At 32.5% G+C, this 15,878-nt stretch overlaps 1 protein-coding gene across 1 annotated transcript in view; it reads right to left on the bottom strand.

Moving 5' to 3' along the window:
* The window catches only part of LOC145971495 (monocarboxylate transporter 4), a 72,545-nt gene that overhangs the window by 29,528 nt on the left and 27,139 nt on the right, over positions 1 to 15,878 (bottom strand). Inside the window, exons 2-5 of the mRNA XM_083099212.1 lie at positions 4,369 to 4,815; positions 3,565 to 3,730; positions 664 to 771; positions 53 to 226 (exon numbers count right to left, since the gene is read on the bottom strand). Coding sequence (XP_082955338.1) covers positions 53 to 226; positions 664 to 771; positions 3,565 to 3,730; positions 4,369 to 4,539 — 619 coding nt within the window. The 5' untranslated portion in view covers positions 4,540 to 4,815. The remainder of the gene's footprint in view (positions 1 to 52; positions 227 to 663; positions 772 to 3,564; positions 3,731 to 4,368; positions 4,816 to 15,878) is intronic.

Below are 15,878 nucleotides of genomic sequence, written 5' to 3'. Positions count from 1 at the left end.
TGATAGAACAATATCGTAATCTATTAATTAGTAAGTAAGATGCTTAACATACCTATGTCCATCAGGTAGACTTCACCGAGATGTCGCATGGCGTAAAGATAGAGCAATCCGAAGGCGAGCTGCATCCCGGTGGTGAGCAACAGGGCGAGGAAACCGGCGGCGCAGACCAACCAACCCCAACCACCCTCTGGATAGAAATGCGCTCGCATACCGGTGACATCTATGCCTGAGATAGAAAAAAAAGATTATTCTCTTTATAATTCGGAAATAAATTGCATTCCGATGCCTCATCGATAACGGAATATCTCGCGACGAGAATAGATTTGATACTTTGCATATAACTCGATATTAAAAGAATAAAAACGCGAATGAAAAACTTGAAGCAAGATAAATGAGTTTGCTACATGTTTTGATACAAATATCTTGCAGTTAGAGATTAATGTCATTTACTGTAATTTATTAGTATCGTTCTTATAATTATATTAATTTTATTTAATAATCATATATTATATATCGTACTGTTTAAATAATTTATTTACGTTATATTCACGTATTATTTAAGCAATATTTATTCACATTACGGAAAGAAAGGACATTTGCGAATGATAATCATCAGCTATTATTATAAATATTCGAATGCGTATAAAAGGCAGAAGATTATACCTGGACGACGAAGTGCGGGTACGCAACGATGCAGAGTGGGTAAATCGCCTAGAACCCAGTTCGTATTACCCATGCTTTCATCCCCGTCTATGTAGCGCAGACGAGTGTCTGAAAGAGATCGTAAATTAATCGCGAAACGGAAAAATTATTCGAGCAATTTTTTTCGTGAAATTGATTAAGAGCAGGGCGACTTGTGTAATAATTCTTGAGAAATGTACAATTTGCTCAAGAAAACCTCGGGTAGTCCTTATTAAATATTACCGTCATTGCGCGAGTAGAGGGTTGAATTGAAACGTTTAATACTCGACACAATACTTTGCGCATCGAATTTTCCTCCGCACAATGCGAGCGCTGATGCTCGTGACGGTCCCTGTGGTTGGCAACATCGTTTGCATGAGACAGGGCGCGAGATGGGTAAGAAACGAGTTGAAAGAAACTACGCGAAGGTAAGAAGTGGAGGCGAGGGTTAGGTAAATGCACTTTTGAAAGGGCGAAGGTGGTAGGTTGAAAAGTAACGGGCGTAAAGGGTAGGTCACGAAAGGAAAGGAAAGGAAGGGTTGATGATCACGAGATAGAAAAGCGCCTTGTTTTACCTCGTGAACTAAAGAGTGCGGATTCAGCGTCCGGTCGCTTTTGTTGTCTTTTTTTTTGATATTTTTTTTTTAGAAAAAAATATCCAACTGAATTATGGGTGACCCATGTGTGGGGTCACCGTTGATCACGCCCAACCGGTATAAACTTTTCCATTAGCCGCGTTAAATGTTAAATACCCATGGGTTTCATATCCCCATGTGTCTTGGCGAAAATTAAATTTTAACGTATATTGAATCTTATATAAATTCGCCAATCCGGTCATCGATCGAATAATTTTAATCACCGTTTAATTAATGTTTTGATTGGCTTTAAAAAAATATTAAAAAAATTAATAATATTTCCTTCAGAGAATTTAAGTTGATAAAAAAATCGCTTTTTTTTTTGAATTTTTTCCTTAACCATTCTCTATATAATGAACTTTTTTTTCATTATACTTTGTAAAATATACTTTGTGTGGTACACGCGTATTATTAATTTTATCGCTTTGTTTTATCCACGCAATTAAAACTGGATTTGAGAATATATCTCATATTTCGTTGCTTCTCATTTATTCGCTGGTGGTCTTTGTGTTATATGGCAGTTTGACATCACAATTGTAAATTATAGTGCCACTGTGTCAGCACGCGAGTTAAACTTCAATGCAATTCAATCCCGACTAACATGTCCGTAAGTGGATAAGTTTCTACGCGAATTCTGTTGCTTATTAACGTTCAGCGTGTAAAATCATTTAGAGGGCATTATTATAGGGCGCCATTATCATCGTCGCCATCGTTATCATCGCTGATAACGAGACGTCGCGCGTGTTCGCCTTTAAGACGGAAAATTAGCAGCGAGAACCAGATATTCTTCATTATCCGGTGCATAATGAAAATAAGGGACGAAAGGAGAGCACGCGTAGAGGAAGGCGCCTTCTCTAACAACGAGAAGTGAAAAAGAATGGACGACTGACACGAGGTATTTTACTGAAAATGATGTAAGACGTAGAAATTGTCGGGGATGGCCATGGGTGCCGAGAAAGCGAAATTGCCGTGGGACGAGTTACGAGCGTGTCCTCATGATGCCGTAAAAGATGCAGCACGTTCGCATTTCTTGCGAACGTGCCGCATCCTTAGTGGAATCACAGCCACATTTTCGCAGTGCGCGATTCAAATGAAATGTCTAAAATCCTGCGGCGAAGAGCATCGAGAATGTACAATGATTGTGATAAATGTGCGAGAGACTGCGATATAACTCTCGACTGTGTGTATTGAATACGATAGCGGCTTGGCAGATATTTCTATTTTCTATTGTACTATAAAAATCTTTTTATCATTATTTGCATAAAAAATGTCTTGTAATGAAATGAGAATCACGTTTGTTATTTCTCACTGCATATCATTTACATTACATTCTCGAAAAATTGAAATAAAGTCACATGTGCATCGATATTTTGTGCCTTATATTAATTATGAATGAAGAAATATTAAACTTTTTTTTGCCGCTTATAATAGACACGGAATTGTTGATTCTTCCGAACAAAAGAAGTAAGGCAAAGCACTCCACTCAGATTCGCCCTCGTGTCGGTTGAGATTGAAAACTGACGGTCGACCTACATTTTTGATAGACACTGTTTTCGACGATATATCAAGCTTCGAAATTCCCAGGTATCTCTTTGGCACCGTTAAGTGGAATTGATTTTTATTCTACCGTATCTCTCATCGTATAACCTTTTCATCTTGTCCTATTTCTTTTGGCTTCTGCTTTTGTGCAGACACAAAAGAAACGATAACTGAACAACAGAGTTTTCGCTAAAAATTTTAAAATTATCGATATGTTCTACGAGAACGACGTCCAATGTATATATGTGTGTATCTATAAACCGCAGGTTTGAAAATATTTCATAAGAAAATTCCCTAAAAGAATCGTGCAATATAATCTCTGCCATCAATATATATTATATTTTTGCAAAAATTAGCTATACAATTCGCGAAATTATTATATATTCTTGGAGAGATATGTTGTATTAAATTTAAATTAACTTATATTTAGTTTATTTATAATTAGAATAAATTTAATTAAATATTTTAATAATTAAATATCAACACAAATTTAATAAACGTAATAATCTTGCTATGCATTAAATTTAAATTTATAATAATATTATGTAAAATAATAATATAATATTCAAAATATATTTTAATATTAATTATGTAAACGCGCAAAAAGAATAGATGGCAACATTGTAATTCTATAACAAAAATCCAGGATTCAAAGATGATTGACACTATTTGGAAAACTGCTTAATTATTAACTGAAAAGTAAACTCACCGCCATGATACGAGCTTCCACGATGCGGCGTATACGTGCCATTTTGACCCTCCATACAATGAGTCGGCGTATAATACTGCATAGGATGTTGCATATAATTATTGGGGGTGCTGGGAACATGTACCGGATGACAATGTATGCATCTTCGCGGTGTCTCGGGCGGAGCCTGCAAGCAAGATAAATTTTCAAAGCGCTTGAGAGAGGAAGCGAGAGAGATAGAAAATACGATGTTGAGAAATTCATGTAAACGTGCAATCATCCATATTTATTATTATTATTATTATCATGAAATATTGCTCTACGTTGAATATAACACAAAACAGAGATGATTTATCACTACTGATATACAATTAAAACGTTAATGTAATCTATCAGTATCGCATGAAAAGGTTTGGAAATAATAAATTAAAAATTCGCGTATTCTTTCCAGAAGGAAAATATTTGAGATTTAAAAGTATCATATTATATTTTTGTACACAAACTGCAATTGTATATTTTTTCAATCAGATGAAAATATTAATATTTATTTTTTAATTAAATTTAATTAAATTATATCTACATACGTAATAAAATCCTGCAAAAATTATAACATTCCCGTTCAATCACAAATATTAATATTAATCAAAAATATTACAAATTCTCTATCTATAATTCTAATTTTATTTTCATTAAAAAGCCTTTGACTGACTTTAACTAATAATTATGAGAACCTCATTAGATTAATTAGAGATTAGGGTATACTTGAATTAGAGATTGATTTCGATCGCGTTGCAATCACGATAACGGCGCCTTTATTCACCTCACCTGCATAGAATGTTGCGAACGTAACGATCTTATCGAGCCGGTCGGATGCAAGGACGGCACGCTGCCGCCGAAGCTCATGGCTGAATTTCTACATCCTCCCGGGGTGGACCATCCCCCGCGCACGCTAGCCGTAGTCCACCCCATTCCGTTTCCGCAGTCGTCCACCAGCATCTTCGGGACGAATGGACGCGCCACGTTTTACGCTTCCGACATCGTCGATGTCAACGATCGCTTCTATTCTCGCTCGATGTACCTTTATTCACGTCACGTTACCCCCGTTTCATCGAGGATCGGCGAAAGGTAAATTACATCCTTCTTGCTTACTGTCAAATTCGACTTGAATTCCACCTCCGGACTTGGATGTCGTTAAACGAGTCTCGGTGGACCGTCTCGGAGACGGTCATTTAACGATGCGCTCGAAATTAGGAAAATATTTTCCATTTCGATCTGTAACCAAAGAGAAAAGAATCTTTGTTGATTTATAAATTTAATTATGTAATATATATATATATATATATATATATATATATATATATATATATATATAGTGTGTGTGTGTGTGTCCACGCATAAATTCCTTAAATTTGTGTTCTATTCCAATCAGATGCGTATATTATTCGAACAACATATTTCGATAGGAAGATATAGTATGCAATATGTATGAGGAAAATCACAATTTTAAATTTAATCAGTAAAAATGTCATTGCTTAGACTCGATGAGCAAATGATGCATTTGATAATGCTATGTTAAAATTTCTTTATTATTATTGGCTTTAATTAATTAGTTGTATAATTATTTCTCGAATAGATTTGTGTAATATGAATTTCAATATAATAGGATTTCAACCATAAAACAAGCTGCAATTTTGTATTATTAAACAGTTGATGGAGAGCATAAAATTTTATGAAATATGTTATAAATTAAAAAATAATTGATATTAATGAAATGATAAAATTAACAGGATCGCTTCACAATTCAAAACATAAATCAACTCTCTCTCTCTCTCTTAAATCAAAATAAAAAAATTTTCTGATCTTCCAGATATTTTTGTTCAAAATTCCAGGAGGGAATATTTTAAAGATTTTTTAGTGCAATTTTCTAAAATAAATTTTTTCATTGTATGCACTTTTTAATGCTTTTCACTTATACGAAGCAAAAACATAGAGCTATTTAAATTTCAAATGTTAGATTTGCAAATGTATTGAAAGAACCTGAATAATTCTCGTAAGATAAACGTTTTTCATAACATTTTCATTTTCTTATTACTAAAAATTACAATAAAAAATATGTACTAAAAATATTTTAAATATTTTTTTAAGACATATATATTTATACATATATATTTATAATATATTTTAAACGCAATTCACTCTTGTTGTTAGTTTGTTGACAATACGAAAAATTATCAAAAAAAGAAATTTTTAAAATATTTTCTGAGTTCCAATAATATTTCATGAAAATTCCCTGATTTTTCCATGTACGAAAGAAATCCCTAAAAAATCCAGATGTTTTTCTAGGAAATAGATATCTTGATTAAATATAAAATCTACATCAAATATGGATCAAATATATATTAAATATATACATTGCAAATAAAATTCGTTGAATTTATAGACGAAGATTTATAGGATAAGTGTTTTATATATGTACTTGTCCGAAAAGAGAGAACCAATGGGGATAAAATTGATATCGGATGCATATCGGACACGTACGCGCAAGTTATGTTGCTTGGAGTTATTGACATATACGCTGAAAACACATTCCATTTCGCCGATCGAATTCAATTAATTTCAGACTGTTTCACAATTTTAACCAACAATGTATTTTGCACTTTCAGCAAAAATCCTTTTTCGATTTACGAAAATTATGTGACCTATACCTGTATCTTTTTTAAAGATTTAATGAATTTTTTTCAATAAAATTCTATAGAAATTTTTTGATTTTTCCGAATTTTTAATCGGAAAGCATCTATGTATACTCTTGTAATCTCACATAACACCGTAATTATAAGTGCATTTCCATTAATCTAACTATGTGTTGATATTTATCCTTTACCGCCACAGGCCTGTAACACTTTTAGTTCTAAAATATTCATAGGATATACGTTCTACGATGATAACAGTATTATACAGTGATCTAGTTCATTATAAATTATCTATCCCTTTGATATTTGACCGTTATTATATTTAACAAATTATTTAACAAATATATTTATTCGTATCTTGTACGTGTGTGCACGTGTGTACACAAATTAATATAAAATTTATAAATAAATTTATAAATAAATTTTATATTGATTTTATTTTGATAATTGTGTGATTTCTGTGTCTTATACAGTAATGTAAAAAATAATATTTCAAAAATATAAATCTTAAATAAAGTAACAAACTGTAAGAATGATTTTTGCTTTCTTTTATAAAGATTGTGCAGTTTGATATTTTTTATTAATCACGTTTGGATATCGAAACAAATATGATGAGTAAGAAATCGCTTTATTTCAATGTGTAGAATTAGATTACGTATCATCGGATCTTCTGCAATTTTTATCTCCCAAGATTTATGCCCACCATCGTGCACGCCGTTGATACTTCATCTTGCTCTATTGCGAGCTCGATATCATAACCGTATATCTATATACATGTATGAAGTCTGAGAAAATAAGAATAACACAAACGTTAAAAACAAGCAGCAGATTTGTATTCGCCGCTCCGGCGAATATTTCAGTTCTCACGTCGACGACGAACATCGCGCCGGGAAAGAGAAGAATTTTTGCAACGGCCCTAAGAATACCGCGGTCGTAAATCCTTTCACAAAGCGTTTTTTAATCGCCGCCGCTAAACAGATGAAGCTCCAAAAATACGCCGACAAAACTTTACTCCTGCTCGCCTCCCGCAAAAAAGAAAAAGAACTTGCTTAAATATCCTCGATAAACTTTAATAAAAAAAATTGCAGTATTTATCGACTTTGGAATTATGTAGTATATAATTCCAAAGCATTTTTCAATCCCACATAATCCAGCGTAACTTTAAAAGGCTGAGAAATAATACGTAGAAATTTTGATGAGTGTTTAATCTTTTCCGAAGGGAATATTTATATAATCTTTCTCGTCTTCTGGAGTTTTAAGCGCGAGTAAAATTGAGTTGACGAGATAACTCGGTATTCGGTATTTAAATAAATAACTTGATATAGCTAGAATTCTGTTACCGACCGGATATATAGATCATACTTTAGACTTTCTAGTATATTTTTAGCGAGATCAATAGTGTTTTTTGCTCCTTTATTATCTTTATCGCAAATATACTGCGTATCGTTACATGTTTAATTATTCTTCGCCATTAAATTAAATCTGCAATGTAACATATACGAAAAAGAATTGTACATGTGTGATTCAAAGTTAAATTATTTGGAAAGATTAACATCATGAGACTCTCTTGTGCGAACAAGAAGACAATCAATTTTAAAAAGATGAATGCGTTGCGCATATGTAATGAACTAAATATATAATAAATGAAAAGCCCATTTCATTATGATCGATCCGTTATAATTACCGAGATACACTCGCATAGCATAACAATATAACCGAGTTCTAATTATAGCGTATTTATAAGTCCTGTGGAGGGAGGAAAGAATACATCCTCGGTAAATATGTTTTGGATTTTCATATGCTGATGAACTAATATCGAGTAACATTGTAATTAGTGAGCACGCGCAAAAGCGTATCGTAAAACAAGTCCATTTCCACACAAATAAAGCGGCGCCATATAATTATCATTTATGCATGCAGGCACGAAATTAACTGGATACGCGCAATCGCTTTATTGCATACGGTCCATGCTTACATTGCCTTACTGCTTTTGCCAAGTTCTTCCATGCGTATAATGGACACAGTCATGTATATTGATTGTACAAACGTAATCTCGTGATTCCTTTCTCTTTCAAACATTGTTAAAAGATAAATATGGACAAATATTGTGATACTGCTAAAAAATTAAAATTATTAATAATAAAGATTAAAATGATTAATATTAATAAATTATTGCTAATTAATCCAAAGTCAAATTTTCTCAATTTTTCGATGAAAAAAAATAATTTTAAACAATTATATATATGCATATACACAAATATAAAATAGAAATAGTTTAAAAAACTACTGAATATTATTGCATTTGAATTATTACAATATTTTAATACTACTGATATTCCTGGTGGAAATCTGTATATTGTATCTGTATCTGTATAAATTGGCAAAATCAAAATGAAAAAAATATATATAATTAGAATATAATATTAAAAGTTTAAAAGAGAAATGTTCTAGACAGTTAAAGTTCCCCAAAATAGAATATTTAATATCGCTCTATTTCTCGCGCGAGATTATCGGCGTGCAAGGGATTAAGACACTCTGCGGCCCGGCGCGACGAAAAGATGCGTGTTGACATACAGGAAATTCCGGTCTGGCTCAGAAAACCAGACCAATGGAAGGGTACGACAGTGGACGATAGAGACCGAACCATGGGTAATCCCACTAGATTGAATCCACCCCCGAGCACCCCCGAGCGCGACCACGGTGGATGATCGTGTAACCATCGCCATCACGAGCCGTCATCTGTTGCCTCCTCCTCCTTCATCATCTCCCTCTAATGTTCTATGAAAACATTCCAGGCCCGTGGGCTGTGTGGGCGAAAGATATCGTCAACTCTCGAGCTTCTGCCGAACAACTTGGAGCGAAATATCAATCGGGCTTTCTCGAATGAAACAGTTGAGACGGTGCCAAGAGTTATAGCACAGTTGTTTCGCAAACCAAATGTACTCCACGAATCATTCAGGGATACGGGATGACGCCTGCCTCAATCATAGCAAGGGAGCCCTTCCATCCATGTATATAGTTCTTTCTTATAATTATTAGTTAAGATTAATCAAGAATTAAATTAGTTTCTTATACTCTCTCTAAAGAAATTAGTAGGAGATAGAGAATCTGTGAAACCTCAATTAACTTCAATTAATGTTTTACGCAAATTATTTTATGTAATATATTAATTACAATATTAATTAAAATACTTGTTATTACTTGTTTTACATTATTACAATTACTTGCTTTATTACTTGTTATTAATATAATTTAATCATGCAATATTACGAGCAAAAGAATAAAAAGTAATCATGTAATTAAGATATTTTCTATTTATTAATTAATCATAATTATGTATAATATATAGATCTTATTTAATAAGTCTTAAATAAATTATTAAATAAATAATTTAATAAGTAATAAGTCTTAAATAAATTTATTAAATAAATAATTTAATAAATAATTTAATAAATATTTTTAAGCAGTACTCTATTATGTAAATTGATTTGATATAACGCTATTAATTATTTCTATTGTATTGATTTAATAGAACGGCATTAATTATTCCTGTTACATTAATCTAAACATCTAAATTACCATTTTAGATTTGCATGCATTAATTGACATTGTGAGAGACAAAATTGACGTGAACTAAAAATAATATAAAATAAATTTTTATTTGATAAGAGGTTTTCTGTAAATATGTTAATTATTTCTGATACAACTTAATATAGCCTAATCTATAATAAACAAAAGATAATCGAAAGATTTTTTATTTATATCATCAGACGAATAATTCTAAATTATCGCTTAAAAAAAACATTGACTTGCTCTACATATGCAACAAAAACAAAGTATTCTATTCAGGTATGCGATAGCGATAATTTAAGTAAATTTTGACAATTTAAATCAATTCATAATCAAAATCGGTGTTGAGAAAGTATGATTTGAAATAAGATACAGCTGTTAAACGAGACACTCTCACAATTGGGGCAAAACGTACGCATCAAGCTGGCCCGACGTGGCCGCAACGTGAAACTGACACCTTGTCAAGGGAAACAGTTAAAATACGAATGCTGTTAACCGCAAAACGTGCGGAAGCTCTTTCTGATTCAACGTGCTCACCGCATTAGCTACAAGATATCTCGTAGTCGTAATCCTACTGTTTTAATTGTGAAATATTTTGCAGCTATAAATCATAGTATTTAGCTCCACAAAATATATCGAATTAATCAATTCGTTTATTTTCCTGAAATAATATTTACTCCAATAAATAGACAAAGATACTTTTTCGCATGACAGATTGAAAAATTTAAAATATCTTGATACGAAAAAAAGGCAGATGTCATTTTCGAAGGAATCATTTTTCGGACAAGTCTTTAAGATTTATGATCGATCTAAGCTTGATGTGAAATCTTCTGAGAAAAAAAATTTGGAACCTGGGTCATGCTGTTTGTCCTTAAGTATTAAATATTTGAACAGTCTATATCGACGCCATTTGATCGAATCGTATCATGGCTATTCCTGTCTTCGCGGGGATAACTGATGTCGAAATGTATTATTGACCGATCAGAATAAAGTAGCTATTGAATCACGAGCTATCTATTTATCACAGATCACCGCACGATTTGACACATTTGTCGCTGGTCGCTACATTATGAATATCCCGTCACTCGCGATTGTGCGATTAAATATATGCCACTTGCGGTTAAATATATACGCAAGCAATCATGTGTTTTCCGATTGATTGCTCATAACTTTACAGATTAATTATTTGCTCGGTGATAAGTCTGTTAATTTAACGAATAAATTCATAGTAAAAGCCAAAAAATAATAATTTTTTTATACAAAAGCTGTATTGCTGGCTGCAATCACATTATATGCTTCTAATCTTACAAAAAATGGAAATTTCAAATTTTATAAATATAAATTTATTTATAAATATACATTATAGATAAATAATTTTTAATTAATGCATATTTATTAGATATGATTCAAGATGTACTTGTGAAAAATAAATTTGCAGTTTAGTAATATAATAACATGCACCAATAGTAAAGTGCACATCTATAGTAATAAGTAAATTAGATAAAACATATTTTTTCAGGGGAAAAATTATAAAATACTATAACATATGTATGTAAAATGTGTTTTTCCGTTAATCTGTGAGAATAAGCTGGCATTTCCATTTCTGCAATTTACGTTAATCTATAATTTACATGCTTATGGTTTTAATAACTGCGTTCACATTCGCGCGTAATATGACGACGCATAAATAAATCATATTCTTAATTGATTATTAATTCATGGGAACCAATCCTCGCGTGGAGATTTGTTTGAACTGCGGCGCGTGTTGTTTTTGTCCCTGTTTCCTACAAAACAGCGTTTAAACAAACGTGTCGCATACCTGGAAAATTGATATTCGAACAGGAACGTATTCCTGATACTCATCTTTTTCAAGACGTTCCAATCGATAAAACTCCATGACCCATATCTATCGCAAGTGCTCTGTCTCTCTCTCTCTCTTTTTTTCTCTTCCTCGATATGGTTAAGACGTAGATTCTAATTGTCGATACGCGCGCGCGTTCTATTCATCTTCATCGAATTGGTGGAGCACGATTCATGCGCTCGGGAATAAACCGCGAGTGACGACGAGCTCGACCAGCCGATATCGACTTGCAAATTCCAAGCGAAGCCCCTTCTCTCTCTCTCCGAGTGCAGTTGCTCGTGCAAAAGAAACCGACATGTACTTGGAAACTATTAAAATTGCGGCGAGCTTTGCGCGGAAATTGAAAGAAGTCTCGCGCTGACGGTGATCTGCATGAATAAATACTTCATCTAAAACAGTTTCATCCTATAATGTGACACGCGCATGAAATACAGCAACTGCAAAAATATGTAACAAATAAAACGATGAAATACCGAAATTCCGCAGTAATTGCAAAAAATTTATTGCAAAATATAAATATGTATCAACCTCGATAATCAAATTATTACTCTCTTTAATTATTCTTTTTCTTTTACGCGATGTAAATATCGAAGTAAATATGATACGCATGAAATATGGCAAAAAAAAGTATACGGTTAATAGAAAACTGCAGTAATATAGATTTAATCAGAGCAATTGTAAACTACAAATAAATACCGTTAATAATTAAGTTTTTATTTGTTTGTACAATTAAATACTGAAATAAATATGATACGAATGAAAAAAATGACAAAAATTTAAAAATTGTAATAAAAAAATATACATTCGATTCCAATAATTTTATAATAAGTTACAGATAAATATCTTATAATTAAAACACTTTTTAATACTTTCTGCGACTAAACATATCAAAGTCGATATTTGACTTTATCAATTTGCCATTTTTCACGTAATCATCGTTAATTGTATTAGTGGAGAATATTTTTATTCATAATTATTTTCCCACCGCTTTCGATAACCCGTATAATCGATAACAGAATAACAAACAAGCATATCCAGATCCCTCCTCGATATTTCGCCGGGGAGGGGTGAGATATTTTCGATTTTATGATGCTGCCGGCGAACTGATACCTCCCTCAAGAAAACTGATACTATATTGGAGCGCGTGTTGCATCGGACGGGAATGGCTCGCGGAAGATTGATGTACGTGCTTCTCAAGTATTCGATAGCGTTCGTGTACCCCCCAGGCGAGGGTATCACTGCTGTGTCGCTAATCACACAGGCGCTCCTTCGAGATTGCAAGTGTCCCCGAAACACAGGTAATTAAGACGTTAAACGAGGCGCGCGATACGATCCGGTACATTCACCATAGTACGACCATAAGGACATCGACGGCGGCTTTGAATGGAGGCGTATTATTGATTTCATCCCGTGGAACCCTCTTCTCTCCCACGCTCCTTTCTGTACAGGATGTCCCAAAAGTCGCAAAAAACACCCACGCCGATGACCGTGATAACGATGCGAGTTAGGTTGGCTTACGTTTTACACAAATGTAAACCTCGTCCTTGCGGACGTATTATATTCGAAAATCTCGGATAATGCGAGAAGCGCGCGTAACAGCTGTTAGATACATTGAATAGATGTGCAGCGAGGAGCAAAAGTGTGAAACGATCGCGAAATCGATTTCGTTTGGCGATTTCTGCGGAATTTATACCTGTCAAAATTGCCAATTTTAAAAATTTAATTAAATTGAGACCACATTCCTTACAAATATAACGTCATCTCCACATCGCGCTTCTCCGTTGAATCGCTTCAAATGCCCGTTATATTTTTGTCGAAATAATCCGCGAGGTATTTCGATGCGAATATAAGGGCGGTGAGCTTATCGGTGGATGTATATCGTGGAAAAATTGATAAAGTCCTCGACGCGGTGCGATTCAGATGGATACGAAGATGACGGAGAGGAATGAGATGCACGTTTCGATCCTGACGTTGTTATGACTGGCTTATCGGTTTTTGCACGCTTCTCAGGACAAATTCGTCTTTCTTTCCACATGGTTTGTAATTGTATTACGCATCAAACAAATTTTTATGCAAAAATGCGTTTGATATTTACGGTACAACTTTCGTTTCTTTTTTAGGATTGTGTGTGAATATTTATATACATTTATATAAAACTCGTTAAATTCACTATAAGATTTTTCATTATTTTTTCTATAATAAATTAAAATACTTAAAATGTACATATAAAGATTGCTAAGAGATTAAAATTTTTCTTCTGAAAGATTATAAATTAAAATTACTAAGAGAATTTTAATTTCTTCAGACGTCAAATATGTTTGATATTAAGTTCAATTTGTGACTATATAACACGAAAAATTTTCAACCATATTAATAAAAGTGGATCTATTGAGATTAATTAATAAATAAAATGTTATAGTTTTTAAAATAATAACTATTCTCTCATAAACATTAAAATTGATTTAATAAAAATAGCTGGAATAAAATCATTCTTTTTTCATTTTTGTTTATTTTGAATTAACAGAAAGTAGAAAAACAGAATTAAGTAACTTTATAATAAAACAATGATAATTTAATGAGTTTTGTAATATCGCATGATTTAGACACACGAAGAAGAAACAAATAATACATGCGGTAGAAAGTTGTGCGACAAAATAAAAGGTCTTAATTTAAATACGGAAACATTGCCGACACTTATTCTCTACAATCTCAAAATTAACGAGTTCCACAACTTTACAGATGCATGCAGCGACAACATGTAATTACTACTCTAGTTGAGTTAGTTAATTTGAATCATCTTTTTATTTCAATGTTGGTGACAATATAATGCACAAACAGTTTCTCGGCGAGAAATAATTGAAGATATACATGCTAGGTTTCTCGATATTTTTCATTATTATTAAAAATATTTATGAAACATATTTATTACACATATATGTGGAAAACACCTGTCTCTCTTTATCAAAAGTTGTTTATTTTTTTAAAATACCGGTTATATCCTCTGTAAATAACGCAGTGGCACGTTTATTAATGTGTAAATCCTCCTCGTTTAAAGTGAAGATTATTTTTGCAAAATTCTATAAAACAAATACTAAAAAAAAGAAAAACAAAAATAATCACTTTTATTAATTATTTCTGTAAATATTTATATTTATACCTATATTTAAAAACTTATTTGTTTTTAAAAATATTTCTGATGACAATTGTCCTACTTCTTCATGTAAAAATAATATGTAGAACAATCGTTACAAAAATATTTTTTGTTTGACAAATATCGAGTTTCATAAATATTTTTTATTTGACGTTACATGCAATTCAAGTGCACGGACGGATTGTCGGAAACATTTATTCGAAACGTACGATTTCAGTTAGACCATTGACTGAAGATTTCCAAGCATACATAGTGAACAAACAAGTCGCTATTTGTCTTCAGTCGTCGTTCGTGCTATTCGTTATCCTGTCTATTCGTGGCCACGGGAAACGAAAGAAAAAGTAGAGGCATATGTGGACGGTCGACGATTCGGAATTAATCCGATTGCCTTTCGATCTTCGCGCGCAACTGAATGCGGCCGAATTATCGAGAGAGTTCGGCCGAAAAAAAAATAGTCTCATCCTTTGTTGACACGCATGCAAAGTTTGCTAGTAGGAAAAAAACTAGAATCCCATTTCCATGCAATTTTAACGAAATACTACGAACAAAGTTTGAAAACAGTGCTTCTTTAAAATTCGTTTATGCGTAATATATTATATCATATGGTGTAAGCGTGTTTAATTCAATTTTATGTAAATTTTTATACAAATTTAATTTTATATAAATTTTAAATAAATTTGTTTTTCCTTAATAAATATAGGCTGAGATAAAACTTTTATCTATGAAGAGAGAAATTTAAATCTTTACTCTTTTGCTCCATGTAACATTTAATTAAATTTTTAAAATCGGTTCTACATCGTAATATAAAATTTATAAAGGTGATTCGTTATTTTTAGTTCATATCGATTTCAAATGATACGCAATAAAAGATTGCTCGATATTTTCCTTAATTTAGACGAGCTGAAATAAAGAAGAAGTCGAATCGAATTAGGTCAAATAAACCGGTAGACGTTATTAATCCTCGATGACAAGATCGAGTTTGTGTGCTCTGTAGATTTAGGTCTGAACCTCATTAACAAATCCTTAAAGCAATCGTAAACGGAAAGCCAGTTTTCAAAAGGCA

This window comes from Camponotus vicinus, unplaced genomic scaffold (genome assembly GCF_025532165.1).
Source record: "Camponotus vicinus isolate PSW18456_S1 unplaced genomic scaffold, iyCamVici1.0 SCAF_5, whole genome shotgun sequence".
Taxonomy (NCBI): domain Eukaryota; kingdom Metazoa; phylum Arthropoda; class Insecta; order Hymenoptera; family Formicidae; genus Camponotus; species Camponotus vicinus.
Note: the sequence above shows the minus strand (reverse complement) of the source record. Positions and strands in the feature narration are given on the sequence as shown.